Source organism: Nicotiana sylvestris, chromosome 1, assembly GCF_000393655.2.
Source record: "Nicotiana sylvestris chromosome 1, ASM39365v2, whole genome shotgun sequence".
In the NCBI taxonomy this organism is placed as follows: Eukaryota; Viridiplantae; Streptophyta; class Magnoliopsida; order Solanales; family Solanaceae; genus Nicotiana; species Nicotiana sylvestris.
In genome coordinates this window covers 23,913,174-23,933,883 of record NC_091057.1, presented here as the reverse complement: position 1 = coordinate 23,933,883, position 20,710 = coordinate 23,913,174, and the positions used below count along the sequence as shown (strand labels likewise).

At 35.2% G+C, this 20,710-nt stretch overlaps 1 protein-coding gene across 1 annotated transcript; it reads right to left on the bottom strand.

The window, feature by feature from the left end:
• Positions 1 to 1,448: 1,448 nt before the first annotated feature.
• Positions 1,449 to 3,422, bottom strand: LOC104237828 (uncharacterized). The gene has a single exon (XM_070158565.1). The coding sequence runs from the start codon at positions 2,599 to 2,601 to the stop codon at positions 1,483 to 1,485; it is 1,119 nt and encodes a 372-aa protein (XP_070014666.1). The 5' UTR covers positions 2,602 to 3,422; the 3' UTR covers positions 1,449 to 1,482.
• Positions 3,423 to 20,710: the final 17,288 nt, after the last annotated feature.

The following is a 20,710-nucleotide window of genomic DNA, read 5'->3' as shown; positions in this document are numbered from 1 at the left end:
TCCCTATAGGGAGTAGCTCTACTATAAAAACTGCGCGAGACGGATAGGTCTAGGCCTAATGAAGAGTGGATGCAATATATGATTGATATACAAGTGCTTTACCTAGACTGGAGCTGAGGTTTCAAGTTTACTGTTTGGTCTTTGGTTCTCTGCAGCTGGTTCATCTTGATGAAGTGTATGAGCATTTGGAAAATGGGATGTATTTACATTACTGGTGTTTTTACATAAGTTCCTTACGAGGACGAGCCAAATTAGGATAGAGGTCGAGGCTATGAAATTGCCAAATTCAGAGGGGCATTAAAGACCACGTGAAGTTTAAGGGAGAACTAGAACTAAACGAAAGTTAGCCAAGTTTAAGGGGATCCCGAACTATTCTGCCTTTTCTCAAATAACTTTTTGCAGGTGTAAACAGTAAGTTAATACAAAATCTAAATAGAAGTGAAAACGTCTTGTGTGCTCTAGGACTATGATTCTGTGAAGTTTTGGCTGGTATGGCCTATGGGACCATGTGCGGTGTTTGCAAGAATGTCTCCAAAACATTAATATAGATTCACAAAATTTAAATATAAAAGTTATAGAAACCTCACAAATTTGAAAGTGAACAATGCTTTATTTCTCTTTGTTGGTAGAACATATCATTTTACATTTTAAACCTTTTCCACCTCTGTGAACACACTTTAGGGGCAGTCATGTTGCTTATCCCTCTATTTGCAAGGATTTTCGGCCGAAAAATCGATCGCCAAGTGCCATTGCACTTGTCTACAAACCAAAATGTACCAAACAAAAGATAAAGTTAATAGTCTATTGTATTTAAGGAGAAAGGAAAAGGGAACTCTTTTTCTGGTGGTCGACAATCGTTTGGACTTGATAAAGGATGTCGCTCGTCAATAAAATGATCAAAAGTCATTAAAGAAGGACCGAGTCTGGCAGATCTGCTGCTCAGAATAATGAATACATGTCTTAACATACACTCCTATCACGAAACAGTTGTTAATCATACATATTCTCATTTTAAATTATAACCAGATCATGCATGGTAAGTAGCATAGTTTGATATAAACATCAATTGATGTTAGTTTTACCATCGTTAATCCTCGCTTCCTTCTTCCCTTCACTTTTTAAGTGGAAAATAGTTTTCGGCTGAGCTCTACTCAAGAAATAAACAAATTACCTTTTTTTTTTTTAAAACAAAACTCTTTTTATTTTATTTTTTGTGATTATTAGCAAATATTCTTAGGTCTTTAATAGTAACATCCAGTGCAAAAAATCTCCAATGTAGCATACTTTTCCTATTGGTAATAAAAATAAGAGGAATTAACTAGACCAAAGAAAATAAAGCAAATTTATAACTATAGATGAAAGAAACACAACTACAGAGACTAACACAAATATAAGTGGAAGTGTGGAACTCATATTTCTCATTAATAGATATAGAAATTAAAGAGCACATCTCATCACAATCTCAACAATTCTTTTCACTATTCAATCAAAAACCACAAGCTTTTGATACTCTTCTCCAGAAATAGCTTGCATCATCACAGCTTCTGGATTCAAAATCCCACCTTCTTCCAAAAACAAAGTCACAAGATTCTTTGAAAATCCACTAACAAGTGCTATTCCTTCTTGTTTACTAGGTACTGGTGTTGCCTCTGAATTCCTCAAATTCCAAAACACAATTTCAGGCACATTTTCATAACCATTTTTCTTAAACTTTTTTTGTATCACTTTGTAATCTGTTTCCCATGGAGTAGTTGAAGCCTGATCAAATTCCATGTCACTAAAAACAAACAGTCTCTTTATCATTTGTTCCTCACTTAAATTCCCCTTTACAGCAATTTCAAGAATTTTATCAAACACTTTCTGAAAATCTGTATTCATGTCCCATTTCATTCTCCTAATAAACTGTGTCTTTTGTGACAAAGTTTCCCCTTTCACTATGTGAAATTCTGGATTCTCACTAAATGTAATTAGCTTTCCTTTCCAAGGTTCTTCACTAAGTTCAGAAATAAGTAGCCCTAAGGCCACAGAAACTTCCATTGGAGTCCCATGCATACTTCCTGATACATCACAAATTGCCATACAATTTGTTAATTTCCCTTTTTTTCCTAAGTCATCAACCATTCTTTCCCATTGAAGCTCTGCAACTTCTGGCCCCGTAGAATCGGTTAATGATGCTATTATCTCATGTGGAAGCAATGCACCAGCCGCGATTGTTGTTTTCCCACTCTTCACATCATCAAGATACTCCTCGAATCGTTCTTTATCGTGCTTGTAGAACAACTTCTTGTACAATTTCATGGCTACAGATGGGACGCGCTTATAAGGAAGCTCATCCCATTTATTTGCACAAATATAAACCTCCGGAATCTCCAACGCCTTATGTAGTGGCACGAGCACTTCTTTCCTCAATCTATCCCTCACACGATAAGCATAATGCGCGTCTTCAAGATCTTGATACTCAATATAATCGTCGCGAGGGAATAATTTTCTTCCAATACTTTCACACATTAACAATGCCTTATCATAAGATGAATCAAGAGATGGACACCATTTCGCCGCGAGACTAAGTTCGTACAGCTTCCCTTCATTGTACAACTTCATGTCTTCCCTCAAAGCATCAGCAAAGAAACAAGAGACTTTATCATACAAAAATTGAAAATTACAATCTTGTGTATACCTATCTAATAATTTCTTTGCCTTAGCTATAGTTTTCTCCAATCGAATTCTCTTCGCCTTTCCTTTACTCACATAGGAAATATTTTTTTTCTTTTCCTACCACTCTTCTTTCTCATTGTTTCTAACTTCATGACCCTCAAGTAATCTATACAAAATCTCTAACACATCTTTAAAATACCCAAAATTAGCTATGGCTTTAATATTGCATGTTAGGGTTTTAGGATGGTAAATATGAAGCCATAAAGAAGAAATATAAAACCCTTCTTTTTCTGATTTTCCAGTACCTCTGACACCCCTTAAATTACAAATAAGTTTAAGGGTTGTTAAAGGATCACTATTCCAAGCAACTTCCAATCTTTTCAATAATTGTTCAGGTGGGGTATCAGGAACAACGTGGAAAAAGAAATCTAAACAAGGATTTCCAGTAGAAAGAAAAGTTGCTGAACCATTCTCTGTTAAACCCATTGGAGGAAATCTTGTTTCTGGTTCTGGTGAGGATTCACATGAGCAATCAGAATCACAGTCCCAACATGGATATTTTCTTGTTTTTTCTGGTTTTGGGGTGGATTTAATTATGAGGGAACGAATGGTGGGTGGGGTGGGTGGTGAGGTCGTGATGGTGGTGGAAATTCCTTGAATTTCTGATGGACCAAGTAATGCAGTAGGTGGTGCCATTGTTGAATATACTAAGGTTGAGAAGGAGGAATTAAGGTGATAGTGAAGTGATATTTAGGGTTACAGTAAAGTGAGAACTGTTTTGATATTTGTTCATATTGAATATGTGGGAATATATATATAGTGATGGATTTCTTGGTGGCTACGTATAACAAAAACACCGACTTTGATCTTTTTGGATCATTATTTACCGACTTGAGTGAAATTAGGCGGCAGTTTAGGTTATGATTTAATTTGTGTTAATTTACATTTTTGGATGATATACGAAGAAAGAGGAGATACTCAACTGTATTGCTTGATTCACAATACGGTGTATGGACAAAAAAATCCCTTTCTGGAAAATTAAAAATACATTGAGTAATTATTTTGTTCTAAAGTTTATCTGATAATTATTTACTTATATTATTTTTTTTAAGGCATTATTTTTTAAATCATTAGAAATAGAACATGAGTGAACTCGGTGGCTACACAAAAGTACCACCGACTGTTTTTTTTTTTTTTTTTGAATTTCTTTTTTTAATTAGATCAGTTACACACCTGGAGTAAAATTAGGCGGAAACCATACAATATGAAGTTTACTATGTGGATGAGAAAAAATGGCAAAATACCTTAAAACCCTCTAAATTAGGTATACATTGTTCGTTATATCCTTAAATTATCTATGGTCTTAATTACTCCCATATACTTAGTTATTCCATAGCTTTCACCCCTTGGACGATCTCGTCCCAGGAAAGTGGCATGCACTCGCCTGCCACGTGGATTTTACTGTCCATGTGACATTTTTTGGAATATTAAAAAATATATATATTTTACCTTTTTAAGTGTGTTACTTGTTTAGCTAATCTTTTTCGGATAATATTTATAATAAAAACTTGGATAGAACTACATTATTTAGGCTAATTTTTTTATTTGGCTAAAAATAATAAAGTTTTAATTATTTATTTTTGAATTTGACTTGTAAATAAAGATTTATATAGTTGAAATAAATAGTCAAGATATCTAAAAAGATATGAAAAATACACAGTTTGAAATTTATTATTTTAACTATTATTTTTTATATAGCTCTAAATTATGGAGCTCTAAGAATATATTTTTTTTACAGAGTTTACGTGAAAAAGTTAAAATACACAATTGAAATAAATAGACATTGCATCAAATGAAGAAATAAGAAGAGTGTACAATTACAAGTTCACTATTTTGGCTATACCTTTTTTAGTTGGTAAAAAATAATGGAGTTGTACCTAAATTTTCTTTTTTACTGATTTTACTCGAAAATAAAAATACACAACTAAAATAAATAGAAATTATATTTAACGGAAAAAATAACAGGAAATACACAACTAGTACTCCATTATTTTTGCTAATAGTTTTCTATTTGGCTGAAATGATGGAGTTCCAACCAAACTTTTTATAGATTTGACCTAAGAAAATAAGAAATATGCAATTGGAACAAATAGACATTATATCTATAGAAGAAATAAAAAAGAATAAAAGTTAGAGTAAAGTCCACATTGTATGTTAAGATGAAGCAACAAAAAATATATAGTTGTAGCAAATAAATCATTATATATATGACTATATGACAATTAAAAGTTGAAAAATAACCTACTTGAAAGCTGATTTTTTGATTTTTCTTCACTCTCATGCGCTTAAAAGAGAGTGTATCCACACTTTTTGCCATATCAACGTCGAGGGGGTAATGGCTCTCAAAAGATCAAGTTCAAAAGGATAATTAAGACTACAAATAATTTAGGATTGTAACTAATAATTTGTATCAAGTTTAAGAGAGTTTTAGGTATTCCGCAAGTTTACTAATTATTGCACGGCAAATAAATGGAGGAGAATCTCAACTGCATATCTTGTCATACGAATGACATGGAGATCAAAATAGCGGAAAAGTGTTTTTGTAACGCTTTCAAATTATATACTTTAATAAAATTACTTTTCACACGCAAATTAAATTTTAGGGTTGTTAATGTCCCAAATCTCATTACAATGTAAATAACGCTTTGCAGTATGTACGCGGCAAAATCAGAGGACTTGATTTCTCGCTGTCAAGTCATTTCGGAAGAACGCCTCGAGACTCCGAGGACGGGAAGCCACAGCCGAGTTCCCGACCTCGGGACTCGTCGAGGCCTAACTCAGAGAAGACGGAGATCGAAGCCAGGACAGAAGGGGAAGCTCCCAAGGCACACGGCTAAGTCTGACAGGGCCGGCCTATCCAGAGCCTATGCTGAGGCATCGCGTCAAGCCATCCCATCTCCATACTTTGTAATTAATCTCCACATACTTGTAGCCGAGTTCCCCTCCTATATAAAGGGGACTCACCCTACCTTGTAAAGGGCTGATGTTGCTCCATTTCTCCACAAGTGCAATTATCCCACTCTCTCTCTCTCTTATATCTTTCTAACTTGCTTGTTCTCGCTGGCCCAAGGTCACCTTAATATTTATCGCTTTCTTACTTGTTCTTCATCGTATAACTTAGTATTGGTCATAAATAGCCTTGTTTAATTATATCCCCAACTGTTATCCCATCCCTGACTACCCCCGATAGTTCGAGCTCGATCTCAAGGTCCCCCATCGACCCGGCCTGTACCCGGGGAGAAGGCCCTTCGGTTCAATTGCTACTTTGTTTCGACTCGCATTTAATCTTTAAACTTCATATTATTAGCATCAACTGCTCTAACAACTAGCTCGGGAATAGATCACGTATTTTTAGAATACCATTTACAAATTTAATTATTGTTACCATGTTCTCGGTAAACACAGTACACTCTATAGCATTAACAAACCTAACGCTAACGTAGTACGTTTTTAAGTTGTTACTGCTCTTTAAATTAAAAAACAGTTATTGGGAAGCAATAACTATTTTTCATTAACTCGTTTCTGATGTGCCTACAAATTATCTCATAATTCTGACGCTATAACTATTGTTCATTAGGTCATTTTTTATTATCCCACAAAATTTTAGAATATATGGAGCTTGTCGCCCGAATTCATGAAGATGACGTGAACATTAACACACAAAAAATTGGAAAGCAAAATGTGTTCCTATTTTATGGCCTTAAAATACCAAAAATTGAGGAACCATCATGGCGAAACAATTAATATTGTTCATTATGTTTTTTCTGATGGGCCCTAAAATTTTAGGCGATTCGGAGCCCGTCATCCGAATTCATAAAGATGGCGTCAACATTGACACACGAAAAATAAAAAATCATCCTGAATCCTGTTTTGTTTCCCTAAAATAACAATAACAAGAAACGGCAATAATGAAGTTATGACTATTATTCATTAGGCTGTTTCTGGTGGTACATAAAATTTTAGGCGATTCGGAACCCAACACTTGAATCCATGAAGATGGCATGGATATTATCATACGAACAGTGATATACGCAGGATTTTCAGTAAGCGGTGTTGACATTCAAAAAGTAAACATGTGAACAAATCATTAATCAGACATATTATCACTTACAAGTATATTTTTATAACTCGGCTCAATAGATTTACACCTTTTGAAATTATAATAGCATCATTGAAATATATTTAACTTTAGGTCATATGAGGAATGAAAAGGAGTACACGCAAAGTGATTGGGTTTGCACTCACCCATAAATAGGTCCCAAGTTCGATCATGTTTTAGCATTATTTTTGAAACAACTAAAGACCAAAATATTAAGCAAAAAAATAGGTCAAATTTAGAGTCGAACTCCCGACCTATTCCAAGGAAAAGATGCACAGTGAGCTGCACCATTTTATTTGTAGTGCGGTGTCATTTATTTTTTCATATATCTATGTTTCATATTATACTACTCCATATGTTACTCAGTAAACGTTTCTGACAAGCGGTGTCATCCGACACCGTTTCTACCATAGTAAATCCGCCCCTGCGTACGAAAAATCGAAAATCGTCCTAAATTCCTATTTTATAGCCCTAAATACCAAAAAGCGTGGAACAATTATGGTGAAGCTATAACTATTTTTCATTAGATCATTTCTGATAGTCCCATAATATTTTTGGTAATTAGGAGCCCGTCACCGAATTCATATAGATGGTGTGGACTGTAACGATCTGATCGGTCATTTTGAGCGTTAGCGCATTATTCCGTGATTTAAAGCCTTGAGTAGCTTCAGTTCAGGTATATGACGTACACGTGTGATCGGAATTAAATTTTGAGAAGTTCGGAGTGGATTCAGATGGAAAATTCTCATTTCGGAAGCTTTAAATTGGAAGAGTTGACTAAGGTTTGACTTTTGAGTAAATAACCTTGGAATCGGAATTCGAAGGTTCCAATAGAATCGTATGATGATTGTGGACTTGGGAGTATGCCCGGATAGGGTTTTGGATGACCCGGGAGCGTTACGACGCTTATTGTGGAAGGTTGGCATTTTGGAAGAATTTCATGAATTTGGGTTGAAGTGTGTTTTAATGTTACCGATGTCCATGTGGGAATTAGATCCTAGGAATAACTCCGTATGGTGTTTCTGGTCTTAGGAGCGCGTCCGGATGTGGATTTGGAGATCTGTAGGTCATTTCGGGGTCATTTGGCAAAAGTTGGAAGTTGAAGGTTTTTGGAAGTTTGAAATGAAGTGGACTTTTTGATATCGGGGTCGGATTCCAATTCCGAAAATGGGAGTAGGTCCGTAATGCTAATTATGACTTGTGTGCAAAATTTGAGGTCAATCGGAATTGATTTGATAGGTTTCGACATCGAATATAGAAGTTCGAATTTCTTAGTTTCATTAGGCTTGAATTGGGATGTGATTCATGTTTTTAGCGTTGTTTGATGTGATTTGAGGCCTCGAATAAGTTTGTGATATGTTTTGAGACTTGTTGGTATGTTCGGACGGGGTTTTGAGGGGCTCGGGTGAGTTTCGGGGTGGTTTCAGACTATTTCTAGGCCCATTTTAGCTGCTGGTTTTTAGCTATAGCAGTGTGCTATGCGATCGCGGGGAATTAGCCGCGATCGCGATGAGTAAAATGGAAGAAATTTCCTAGTGATTCTCGATTGCGGAAGACATTTCACGATCGCGTAGAGGAAAATATCTGCTTCACTAACCCGATTTTGGAAGCTTATATCTCCTAATCTATAATGAATTTTGAGATAATCCAAAAATAAAAGTTGTAAACATTTGTGTCTAGTATTTAGAAAATCAAAGAATTTGGCATTTGGAGTTGTGTACAAAAATTTATGGTTGGTATACTCCAAAAGGGAAGATGTTTGGAAATCGCGAAAATAAAATTTATGTTGCATAGGGCTGACTTTGGCAACTTATATCTCGAAATCTATAAAGAATTGAGATATGACCAAAACATGAAAGTTGTTGATCTTGGTGTATAATTTTTAGAAAGTTAAATAATTTGTTATTTGGGGTTTTGTGCAAAAGGTTGTAACCATTATACTAGAGGCTATCCAGAAGAGTTGGAGAAGGCTGTTGGAAAAATTTGTTCTTTGCGATCGCAGGAAAATGGCCGCGATCACATAAAGTAAAAAAATGATGAAAAAATTTTGTGCTTCACAATCGCGGGAGTTTGGCTGCGATCGCATAGGGTAAATGACTGGACAATAGATTTTGGACACCAATTCACGAGGCAAAGGTTTATTGGAATCTTGAATTTGATTGCGAAGTGAGGTAAGTCTTATGTCTAACTCTGTGAGGGGGAAACTACCCCTAGGTGATGTATTTCATATGTGCTACTTATTGTGAGGGCTATGTACGCACGAGGTGATGAGAATCCGTACGTAGCTAAATTCATGTTATTGTCCGGGTAGACTTAGGTACACAATGCTATAGATTTACTATCTGAGCAGTCTTTTACCCATTAAATTTCTTTATTTTACATTACAAATTGAGACTAGACTTGTGTAGAGCGATAGACTCGCTATTGTAGAGATTCGACGGCTTTGTGATTAGCCGCGAATAATTGTACTCCTATTATGAATTTCGCCCGCGTTATGCATTATCACCGAAAGGTTTTCTCATAGCTCCTTAAACTCACCAATCCCTTCGTGAGTGGGGTCAAGGACCAGTCAAAGCTTCTTATTCTAATGAGATCGGGCCATTCGCCTCGGCAAGATAGATACATCTATGGTTTGTGCCGTTCGACCCTCTGCAGCGCACACATCTTATGGGATTAGGCCATTCGCCTCGGCATGATTATATACCACACTCTCATGGGAGCGAGCCGTTCTCCTTTGCAATATAATAGATTTATCTATATATATATATATATATATATATATATATATATATATATATATATATATATATATATATATATATATATATATATATATATATATATATATATATATATATATATATATATATATATATATATATATATATATATATATATATATATATATATATATATATATATATATATATATATATATATATATATATATATATATATATATATATATATATATATATATATATATATATATATATATATATATATATATATATATATATATATATATATATATATATATATATATATATATATATATATATATATATATATATATATATATATATATATATATATATATATATATATATATATATATATATATATATATATATATATATATATATATATATATATATATATATATATATATATATATATATATATATATATATATATATATATATATATATATATATATATATATATATATATATATATATATATATAACTGGAGAGTTTACTTTTGAGGAAACGACCTTGGAATTGAATTTTGATAATGTCAATAGCTTTGTATAGTGATATCAAACTTAGGTGTGCGTCCGAATTTGAATTTGGAAGTCCGTAAAAAGATTCTACGCATTTGGAGAAAGTTGAAAAATAGAATATTTTTGGAAAATTCGACCGAAGGTAGAAATTTTGATAAAGGGGTCAGATTTTGATTTTGAAAATTGGAATATCTCCGTTACGTCATTTGTGACTCGCGTGCAAAATTTAAAGTCATTCTGGATTGATCTGATACGTTTCGGCGATAAATATAGAAGTTGGAAGATTTAAAAACTCATAATTTGATTCGATGCGTGATTCGTAGTTTTGGCGTTGTTTAAGGTGTTTTAAAGCCTAGACTAAGTTCATATTGTATTTTGGGACATGTTTGTATATTTGGTTAAAGTCCCGAGGGTCTGGGGTGGATTTTAGAAGGTTAACAGATCAACTCGGACTTCAAGAAAGCTGCTGGAATTCTGTTGCTTCTAGACAGCATCTGATGCGACCACTTCTGCGAGAATTTGGTCACAGAAGCTAGGATTTGCAATGTAGCAGCGACCTGGGCAGGAGCTGAAGAAGAAGGCCGCAGAAGCGGCAACTTCTTCACAGAAGTGCAAGCTCAGATGCGCCTGACCATCACAGAAGCGACCATCGCACGAGCGAAAATGGCTTCGCAGGTGCGAACTTTTGGCTGGCAGTAATCATCGCAGAAGCAAGCTTTTGTGGCACAGAAGTGACTCCGCAGCGCGCAAATCAGTCCACATAAGCGGGAAATGACAGAAACATAAGGCATAAAAAATAGTGACTTTTCATTTCGTTTTGGGAATTTTTGGAGCTTGGTTCTTGGACGATTTTGAGGATTTCTTCACGATTTCAACTCAAGTAAGTGTCCTATATCGGAAAATGTTTATATTTCATAAATCCATGGTTATATTTATTGTTTAATTTGGACTTAAATGGAAGAAATCAAGATTTTTACAAAATCTTCCAAAAACGAAAATTTAAGATTTGGAGGTCGAGTTGTTATTGGAATTTGATAAAATTGGTATGGTTAAACTCGTATCAGGATGATGTTCGGATTTCGTAAAAATTATGTCGGGTTCCGAGAGGTGGGTCCCACCTTCACTTTTGGTTGACTTTTAAAATATAAAATTTTAAGTCGACGTTATATTATTCGAAATTATTTTCAATGAATTTTAATGAAGTTCTATAATTAATTTGGATAGATTTGAACTATTCGGAGGTCAATTCAAGCAAGAAGGCAATTTTGGAATATCGTCCTAACTTCAAAAAGGTAAGTATCTTGCCTAACCTTGTGTGGGAAAATTTCCCCTAAGACATTGAGTCTTATGTGGAAATTGTGTGAATAAAAATAATGTACCCGGGGTGATGAGTACGTAATTGGTTTTATATTTGCAAATTATATCGGTAAAAATTTATAGACACCCTTATGTATTAAACTGGAAAATTGTTGGAACTTATTAAATCTCTTATTTGTCATGCCTCATTCCTTGTTTGCCAATGCTGTTTTTATATGATAACTTGGTGTGATTGCCACTTGACCTTTATGTGAACTTTGTGTTTGTTTGAGATGCTATTTTTATGGAAAATACTTTGGGAAATTTAGTAAATAAGATGAATAAATCAATTTATTTTCTGAAGTTGTGATTTAAAAGAGGTATTGTTCCTTGATGAATTACCTTTCAGTTCATGTTGTTGAAAAGCTTGGTATTGAATTATAAAGGTCGTTAATCATATTGAGGCAAAGTGCCAAATTGTGAAATATTATTCGGTTGAGTTGTTCATTCCCGAATATTTTGTTAAGATGTTGTACACACTATGGTCGAGCCGTGGGATCTTTATTGTGGAAAATAATATTATTGTTGATTTATGTGGCAAGTTGTAATATTTGAGCACTTGATGTGCAAATTGTGATATGTTGTGATATTTGAGCACTTGTAGTGCAATTTGTGAATGATGTGCTAATTGAGGACATAAGGTGTAACTTGTGAAATATTGTGATATTTGAGCACTTGTAGTGCCCCTGTTGATGCATATTTACTTTTGGGACTACGAGGTGGTACCTCAGAAGATCCTCCTGTCTTGCATATTTACTTTTGGGACTACGAGGCGGTACCTCAGGAGATCCCCTGTTGAGCATTTAATTTTGGGACTATGAGGTGGTACCTTATGAGATCCCGTGTTGAGCATTTACTTTTGGGACTACGAGGCAGTACCTCGGGAGATCCCCTGTTGAACATTTACTTTTGGGACTACGAGACGGTATCTCGGGAGTGCCCTTTGCTGATACTTTTCTATGGCTGCACTTGCCTTTGGTTATTTTGTTTTTCCGTGATATGCAAATTCTCGTCTTCTTCCATGATGTGCTAGTTGACTTTATTATTATGTGTTTTGTGCTTCTTGTTGTATTGTGTTGGATTTGGGTTTTTAGTACGAGACTCTGAAGATTTATATTTCTGGTTTTTACTGATTTTCGATTACCGAGTTGTTTTAAATAAAAGAAGTTACAATTATATTTTAAATTAATAAGTTTTACATCCAAATCAGTAGATTATCTGATGCTTTAATTTAAGTGCAATATCATTTTCTTCAATCCAACTATCTCTAAAGTAAATTGATCGTGCAGATTTTTATATATTGATGTTTATCGCACGCGAGTTGTCCATGCAGTTATGATAGAAATATGTGCATGAGGTGCCATGGAAATATAAAAGTGGGCTGAGACCCGTATTATTTATGATTATAAATGAGCTGTCACAAGATGACTTTTATTTGAAAGAATTATATTCAAAATATTGTTTGAAAGGATTATACTCGAAAGATATTTATTTGAAAGATATTTATTTAAAAGAAGTATATTCGAAATATAGTTATTGGAAAGGATCATATTCTAAAGATTTTTATTTGAAAAATTTATAGATGAAAGATGTATATTTTGTAGGACTTAATTATTTGGTTGTACTTGTGTTCATTATTGTTTGAGCAATATTTATGGTGTTCTTGCTGCCTTGTTGTTTATATCACTGGTTGATTATTGTTGTTATCATTGCTATTAGCTTCATGTTATTTTTATATGCTATACTGCACAGGTTATTAGACTAGCGAGTGTCTTGATTGTACCTCGTTACTACTCTACCGATGTTAGTTTTGATACTTACTGAGTACCGACTGTGGTGTACTCATACTACATTTTTGCAGAGCCAGGTATTGGATATATCGGACTCGGACAGAGTTAGAGTGTGATCGCAAGGATTCAAGGTAGGGCTGCTCAGTCATCGCAGTCCCTTGGAGTCTTTCCATTTTTCGTACTATCCATTATTATTCGAACATTATTGTATATTCAATTTCCTTAAGATCATTTCATGTATTTAGTTAGAGTTCATGACTCACTATTACCAGTCTTGGGAGGTTGTATTATTATTTTCGTTGTTGGTTTCGATTATCTATTTTCTAAAAAAATGGCTTGAATTGTTATTATGATCGGCTTACTTAGTCTTAGAGACTAAGTGCCATCACAGCGCCTGTGGTGGGATTTTGGGTCGTGACAAGGAGGTGACTGCTAATCGTGAGTTTGAGTTTATTGTTGAGAGGAGGATTTCACATTTATACTTGTTTATTTCATTTATTCACTTTGCCCCATATCTGTTTACCTTTTACTGTATCTGTCTTGTTGGACCACTAGTAAGTGTTGATGTTGATCCCTCATCACTACTTCTCTAGGGTTAGGCTAGATACTTAATGGGTATGCGTTGATTTACGTACTCATGCTACACTTGCTGCATATTTTTGTGCAAGTACATATATATCCGGTGGTCTTTTGGGTGCAAAGGCGCAGATGTTGAGGGGACTTACCGTGAGCTGTATTTCATGTTACGATCTGCAGCTTGCAGAGTCTCCATCAGAGTTATTTATATTCTCCTAACTAATTTGTTTTCTAGACAGATGTTGTATTTTATTATATTTCCTAGTTGAATGCTCATGCACTTATGACACTAGGTTTTGGGGGTTCCTAAGGGTGGTTCATTATTGTAGTTCATGTAAATATTATCATTTACCCTGTAAATTCTACTATTTAATTGATAAAAATTATGATTTTAAAAATACTAAAATGAGTAATTAAGTTAATCATTCACTGTTGGATTGCCTGACAGCGGTATTAGGCGCCATCATGACCTTTAGTGGATTATGGGTCGTGACAACCTTGTATCTGAGCATTAGGTTCACTTATGTCTCACAAGTCACGAGCAAGTCTATTAGAGTCTTGCGAATCGGTACGAAGACGTTTGTACTTATTTTTGAGAGACTATAGGACTGTTAGGAGCACTTCCCTTCTTGATTCCCCATCGTGCAATTTGAGGCTTATGCTTTTACTTCCTTCCTACTCATTCTTATACGATGTTGAGTGCTCGTGTCGATTGAGCATCGAGGAGTTGCAGTGGTGCTATAGACGTGGGGAAGGATGTTTCTCCCTGTGCATTCGAGCAAGTTATTATTGTCTTCTTGCGGAAGGATGTTCTGTCATTTCAGCTCAGTAGATGTATCTCTGATGGTTTTGAAGTTATGCACAGGTTTCTATGATGTTCATGAGTTGTTATATCATAGTATTGATGTAATGGTGGGGTACTCATTTATGTGCCAACGCAGTGAAAGAATTGAAAGGAGGCTCAACATTTAATCCCAGCAGAGGAAAGGCAAACAAACTATAGATGTCTAGGTTTGGTGCATGAAGCGACGAGACTTGGTATTTTTGGGCATGGTAGAATTCTCAATTATGATGTAGTGTCATTGTCTTTGTTGAATGCATTGAATTTCGCTGGTGTTATGGTCTTCTTCGATTCGCCTTTGGGGCAGGGCATTGTGAAATGGTGCCTGAGAAGCGGTTGTCAGAGATAGAGGTGTGTAGCAGTTTTGGGATCGAATCAGTGTTTCTAATATTGATGGCTCAAGAAAGATGATCTTCTAGAAGCCTTAGAGTTGGTAGAAATTTATCATATCAGGTTCTACAACGATGGATTTTGCTTTGAGGTAGTATTTGGGCAGCAAAAGATGAGGAAGGACATGGCGGAAGATGTCTCGCATTAATTGAATTGGTAGTAGGTCAAGTATGGAAAACAGAGGTCGAGAAGTTGCTTAAAGGAGAGGGTTTAACCAAAGTGGGAGAGTGACAGAGTAATATATGGGTTCTGTGGTAGGATAGCCTCATGCCTTGAGGAAAGTTTAGAGCAATTTGGGAATCATGATGGACAGTGACTAGGTCCACAGATTTTATTTGGATGCAACATGATTCGAGTTTGGAATGCATTGTTGGAATTTTAGTTGATGTCGATGGGAAAGAAGGAATCTTGGTGGGTCCCAGGGTTATGTAATTGTAGCTTGAAGCTAAGTAGGGAGCCCCACTGTCTACAATTAGATTGTATGGTTGTCTACTTGTGTAGTTTCGGGTTATCGGTGTATTGGTAAGTTATTATGACTAAGGACAAAAAATATCAGTGGCAATTCGAGTAAAGGATTTGAGGAATCCGTGCTATATTTGGGCCTTATCGATTCATGTTCAGGTTTTGGGAAGACTCTAGTTTATGCTTCTTGTGGGTGTAATTTATAAGGAAAAGAATTCAGTCGTGTGCTTCTTTGATAGGGTTTTCACGTGCTAGCAGAACACTAGAGTTTGGCTTATATTCGGGACCTAGTCAGAGTGGGTGACTCTCAACAGTGGTCCTGGTGGGTTCGAGAATTTAAGTGCAGTGCCTAAGGACTTAGGATGTTCTATGTTATTATTGGGTATGCAGTGCAGTATTAGAGGAAAGGAAGAAATAGCTTCGAATTGGTGGAAGGTCTTGCATAATGGTTGTACCAGTTGGAGATGTTATTGTGCGCATAAGGAGAATATGAGATAATTCATGAGTAATGAGACGATGTGGTCTCATGAGGCGGGTCACTTTGAATGAGTGCGGATTTGGTTCGTTACGTTTGAATGGAGCTATTATTATTTCTAAGGCAAGTTGAGAATAAAGTGGAAGAAGTGGGGTCGGTTAGTAATGGTTATATCAGCATGATTGTAGCAGTGATCAGTTTCTTCAGCGTGAAGTTATACACATAGTTTGTGGATGTACACTTGGGCTTGAGCGCCAGATTTGGGATGTATTTGATTCGAATGGCTTTTGTAAACATGTAATTTTTGACCCTACCCGAAATTTCACCCATTTTAGCGTAAAATATTTAGTTTAGGCCTAATATCGATATTTCAATTAGTTTTGACTCTTTTACTTTATTTTATCAAAAAAAATGAAAATTAAAAAAATATTTCCTCTTTTTAGTTGCTTTTAATTTATTACTTTTCATAAAACTAAAAAAAATACAAAAATAGTACTATATTTAAAAATACTAAAAAATAGGTTTGTTTTAGCAGTTAGTATTATTTAGATAATTATTTTACTTAAATAGGATTAATTAGTAAATGAGGTCCTATTTTAGTGTCGTTCACGGAGAAAGAATAAAATTTGGGCTCAAACAACCCATTTTAAGCTTAATTTTCGGACCTAGCCCATAATTCCTAAACCCATACCCCTTAACCTAAAAAAAACCCTACAAATACCTAGACCCTAGGACCTAAGAGCGATCCATCGTTTTCTCCAAAATAAGGACTCCCCCCTGACTCTTTCATCTTCTTGGCTACTCCATAACCAAAAATTAGCGAAAAAAACACAAAAATGAGGAAGAGAAATCAGCCGCATAACTGAATACACAATAGACGACCCCCCCTCTCACGTCTTCTTCTTCGTGACCCCCCTCCCCCATCGGAACCTGCCCTTTCTGCTCCAACAACACACAGACACACAACCAACGACCACCCCAAAACTCCCTGCCATCTGCCAAATAAACGACCCCATTCCAGCCCCTCCCCACTCACTCCTCTCAAAATCTACCATCTCTGGCGAGCTTCAGACCTAGAACGCCCAAGAGACTTCAGCCACGGCTTCATCTTTTTTCAACCATCAACAGAGACGAACGAAGAGAACATGATCACATCTTCTTCAACCTAAGAATCTAATCATCTTAGAGTCACTGGTCACCCCTTTGCCTGCCGGCCATCACTCCACACCACCCACAAAAACCATTCCAACGCCCAGCCTTGACCTAGGACGAAACCAGATCGGACCAGACTTGTATGCTTCGACAACCCTTTGAGTTTTTTGCTAGTTTTCGTAAACCAGAAAAAGGTGTACGTCAAGGCTTTTTGTCGTTGCTCGCCGGGGAAGGTTCTGTTTAACAGTTCCGGTTCCGTTTGAGGTCTCTGGTGCTGGTTCTGCTTGTTGTCGTCGGGCTGGTATGTACCTTTGGTCAGTTTTTTGCCTTTGTTGTCATATTCAGAAGTACTATTATTCATGTTTAATAAACCATTTGGCTAATTTTCTTGTTTGGATTAGTTAGTTTATTTTCTTCAATTTAATGATAATCTAAGTTTCATGTTTTATTTCTTTGTTCTGGATTGTCCTAATAGTATTTGGTGTATCCAAATTGGTTTTGCTGACTAACGTTCGTATGTTTGGTTTAATCTGCTTGGATACATTTTCACAGCTAAAGTGAGTTTTGGTTTCCTTGATCCGTTGCTTCGTTAAGAGATGTCTAAAGCCTCATAATCAATTTTGTGATGGCAAAGGAATTAAGTCAGCAAAATTTCTTGTTTGGTTTGCTTAGGTGTTTGAAAAGGCCTAGGCATGGGGTTCGAGAATTAAAAATAAAAGTTGCTTCACTACGTTGTTCGCTAGTAGCATGCTTAGGCCGATCGCACTGGGTAGGCGAACCTTTAGGCGCATTTTGAATTTATTAGCGTGATTATGTACACGTTCGCGTGACATGATTACGGTTTCTAAAATAAATATTCGTAGCTTGGTTTAGGTGCGACTTAGTTTATTATTGTGATTATGTATACGTTCGCGTAATATAATTATGATATTTTTCTAAAAAACAAAATCCGAGTATGCGTTCGCGCAACTTCGACTAAACATTCTTAATAATAATAAAGCGTTATTAATTGTGGACACGTTCGCGTGACATGATTTTTGACGCGCCAAACAAATGGGTACACGTACGTGTGACACATTGTTTTAGGATAATTTCTTAATTAAAATAGGTGAAAGCACATAGGTTCTAAAAGGGTAATTAGACAATTTGATTAAGCCAAGTATGATCAAAGCGACCATGCTAGAACCACGGAGCCCGGGAATGCCTAACACCTTCTACCGAGTTAACAGAATTCCTTATCCCGATTTTTTTGTTCGCAGACCATAAATAAGAGTCAATTTTCCTTGATTCGGGATTTTAAACCGGTGACTTGGGACACCATAAATTATCCCAAGTGGCGACTCTAAATTTAATAAATAATCCCGTTTCGATTGTCACTTAAATTAAAAAAAACTCCCTTATACCCTTCCTGGGGTAGTAAAAAGGAGGTGTGACAGCTCTGGCGACTCTACTGGGGACAAGAACCCGGAAATTCTGGTTCAGGGTTCAAGAATTCGAGCTTGTTATTGTGATTTTTACTTGGCTTCATTCATTGTTAATATTACTGTATTCTGTGAACCTTTTGTGCTAAATGCTATCTGTTTTCCGCTTTAATATTGTTTGAATTGTATATAACAGTCTTTTTACGCCACCCTTCTAAGTCTTCTAAAAATGGTGCACACGGCCACGTGGCCCGCTTTTTCTGTAGAAGTTATACCAAATAAGAATGGGGTTAGGCCAGCTACTAGGCCGGGTAGACTTCAGTGCTCCCGGTACGTTGCCCCCTCTTCGGCTCGAGTTGTCTATTCGGATAAGCTAGGTCTAGAACACAACCCCAAGATTTAAACTTAGAATAACATAACCTCATGATGGATCCCTAGTAGGCACGTTTGTTTGCATCATGTGCATTTGACTTTGGGGACACAACACAGGGGTTGGGTCCGTCTAGGACAGGTGTACCAAAAAATAAAAGACCATCCTGATGCATCCTATGTGCTACATGTTACAATCTTCAAGGGTAAAAGGGTAATTTGGCAGACCAATGATAGTTGAGATCAAATAAAAAAAGAAAAAGAAAAAAAAAGAAAAAAAGAAAAAAGGGTGAAGTGTGAAAATAAAGCAAGTAGGGCCCAATTATGTTTTCTTTCACATTTTTGTTAAGAAAAAGAAAAAAACATGAAAAAAGAAAGAAGAAAAAAAATTTGCACTTTTAATTCTTGCCCGTATCCAATTTGCCCGAACTACGCATACCTGATTCTCGTCTTTCGTAGCGTGATACATAGGAAGCCCACATAGGGTCCGGTCTTCCTAGTAAATCTTAGGTTCTTGGCTTTGCGGGGTCTTAGCCAAATTTTGTACTTCTAGCCACCTTTTTGGCCACATAAGCCATTTTGCAAAAATAGTCTCAACCATGTTTTGCATGCGTCTAGTAAGGAATGTTATTGTCTCACATAGTGTTGGTTTCAGTTTTCTCATACAGGTGTGGATCTACTTACCGGAGTTTGAGCATGACAGATACCCCAGGACCACTGCGTTCGGGAGCTGCCTGAGGAGCCTTTTTATTATTTTTGAGTCTATTGTTCATGTTTTACTTTGTAGTCCTATACAGTAGTATTCAGTCATTTAGTTGATGCTAGAGTGTGTCATAGTCTAGTTAAGTTTGTCGAGTCTTTTATTATTATTTCCTATTTTGTATTTGAAAAATGTATTATAAATCAAAAATTCAAAAAAAAAAGATATTTTGCGTTTTTATATTTCCGTAAGAATTTTCTTTAGAAATGCTACTCCTAGAAATTTTTTTTAAAAAAAAAGAAGAAATTTTGAGGTGGTTTTTCCTATAGAAAATTAATATCTAGAATTCAAAAAAAAAAATTACTTTTATATTTCCTTTAGTATATTAAGACTAAAAGTTTAAAAAAAAGAGAATTTTCTTTAGTATCTCGTTAAAAATTTTCTTTAAGATATTAATTCTAAAAATCCAAAAATATTTTCTCGTAAGGTTCTCCATTGGGAAATATATAAAAAAAACAAAAAAATATTTTCTTTTTATATTCACTAGAACTTTAGGATATTGTACATAGAAGAAAAAAACATACTTCATCTTTTGTTTATCTTTAAAGTTTCTCCCTTAGATAATCAAAAACTGAAATCCAAAAATATTTTTTTTATCTTTTTCATTTCTTGGTACGAAATCTTTCTTTTAGGATATCAAACGAAAATTCAAAATATTTTTCTTTGGTTCATTCTTTCGATTTTCTTCCTAAAAAAAAGAATCAGTTTCTCTTCTAGGTTTTTTTTTTCTTCAATAATTTCTCATTGAGTTTAGAATAGATTATAAAACATTAAGTCTATAAAATTCAAAAAAAAGATTTTCTTCTTTTATTTCTCTTTTCTCACAAGAATAGTCATTAAGGTAAAAAAAAATATTAGTTTGTTTCCTTTATTCCCGATCTTCTCGAACTATGCAAAGATCCGATTCATGCAGTGTCATGATACGTAGCCAACCTACATAGGGTTCGATCGAATCATTTTTTTTATTATTAAAAGAAAAAAAAGAGGTGAAGTTATGGGATGTGAGAAATGAGAGGA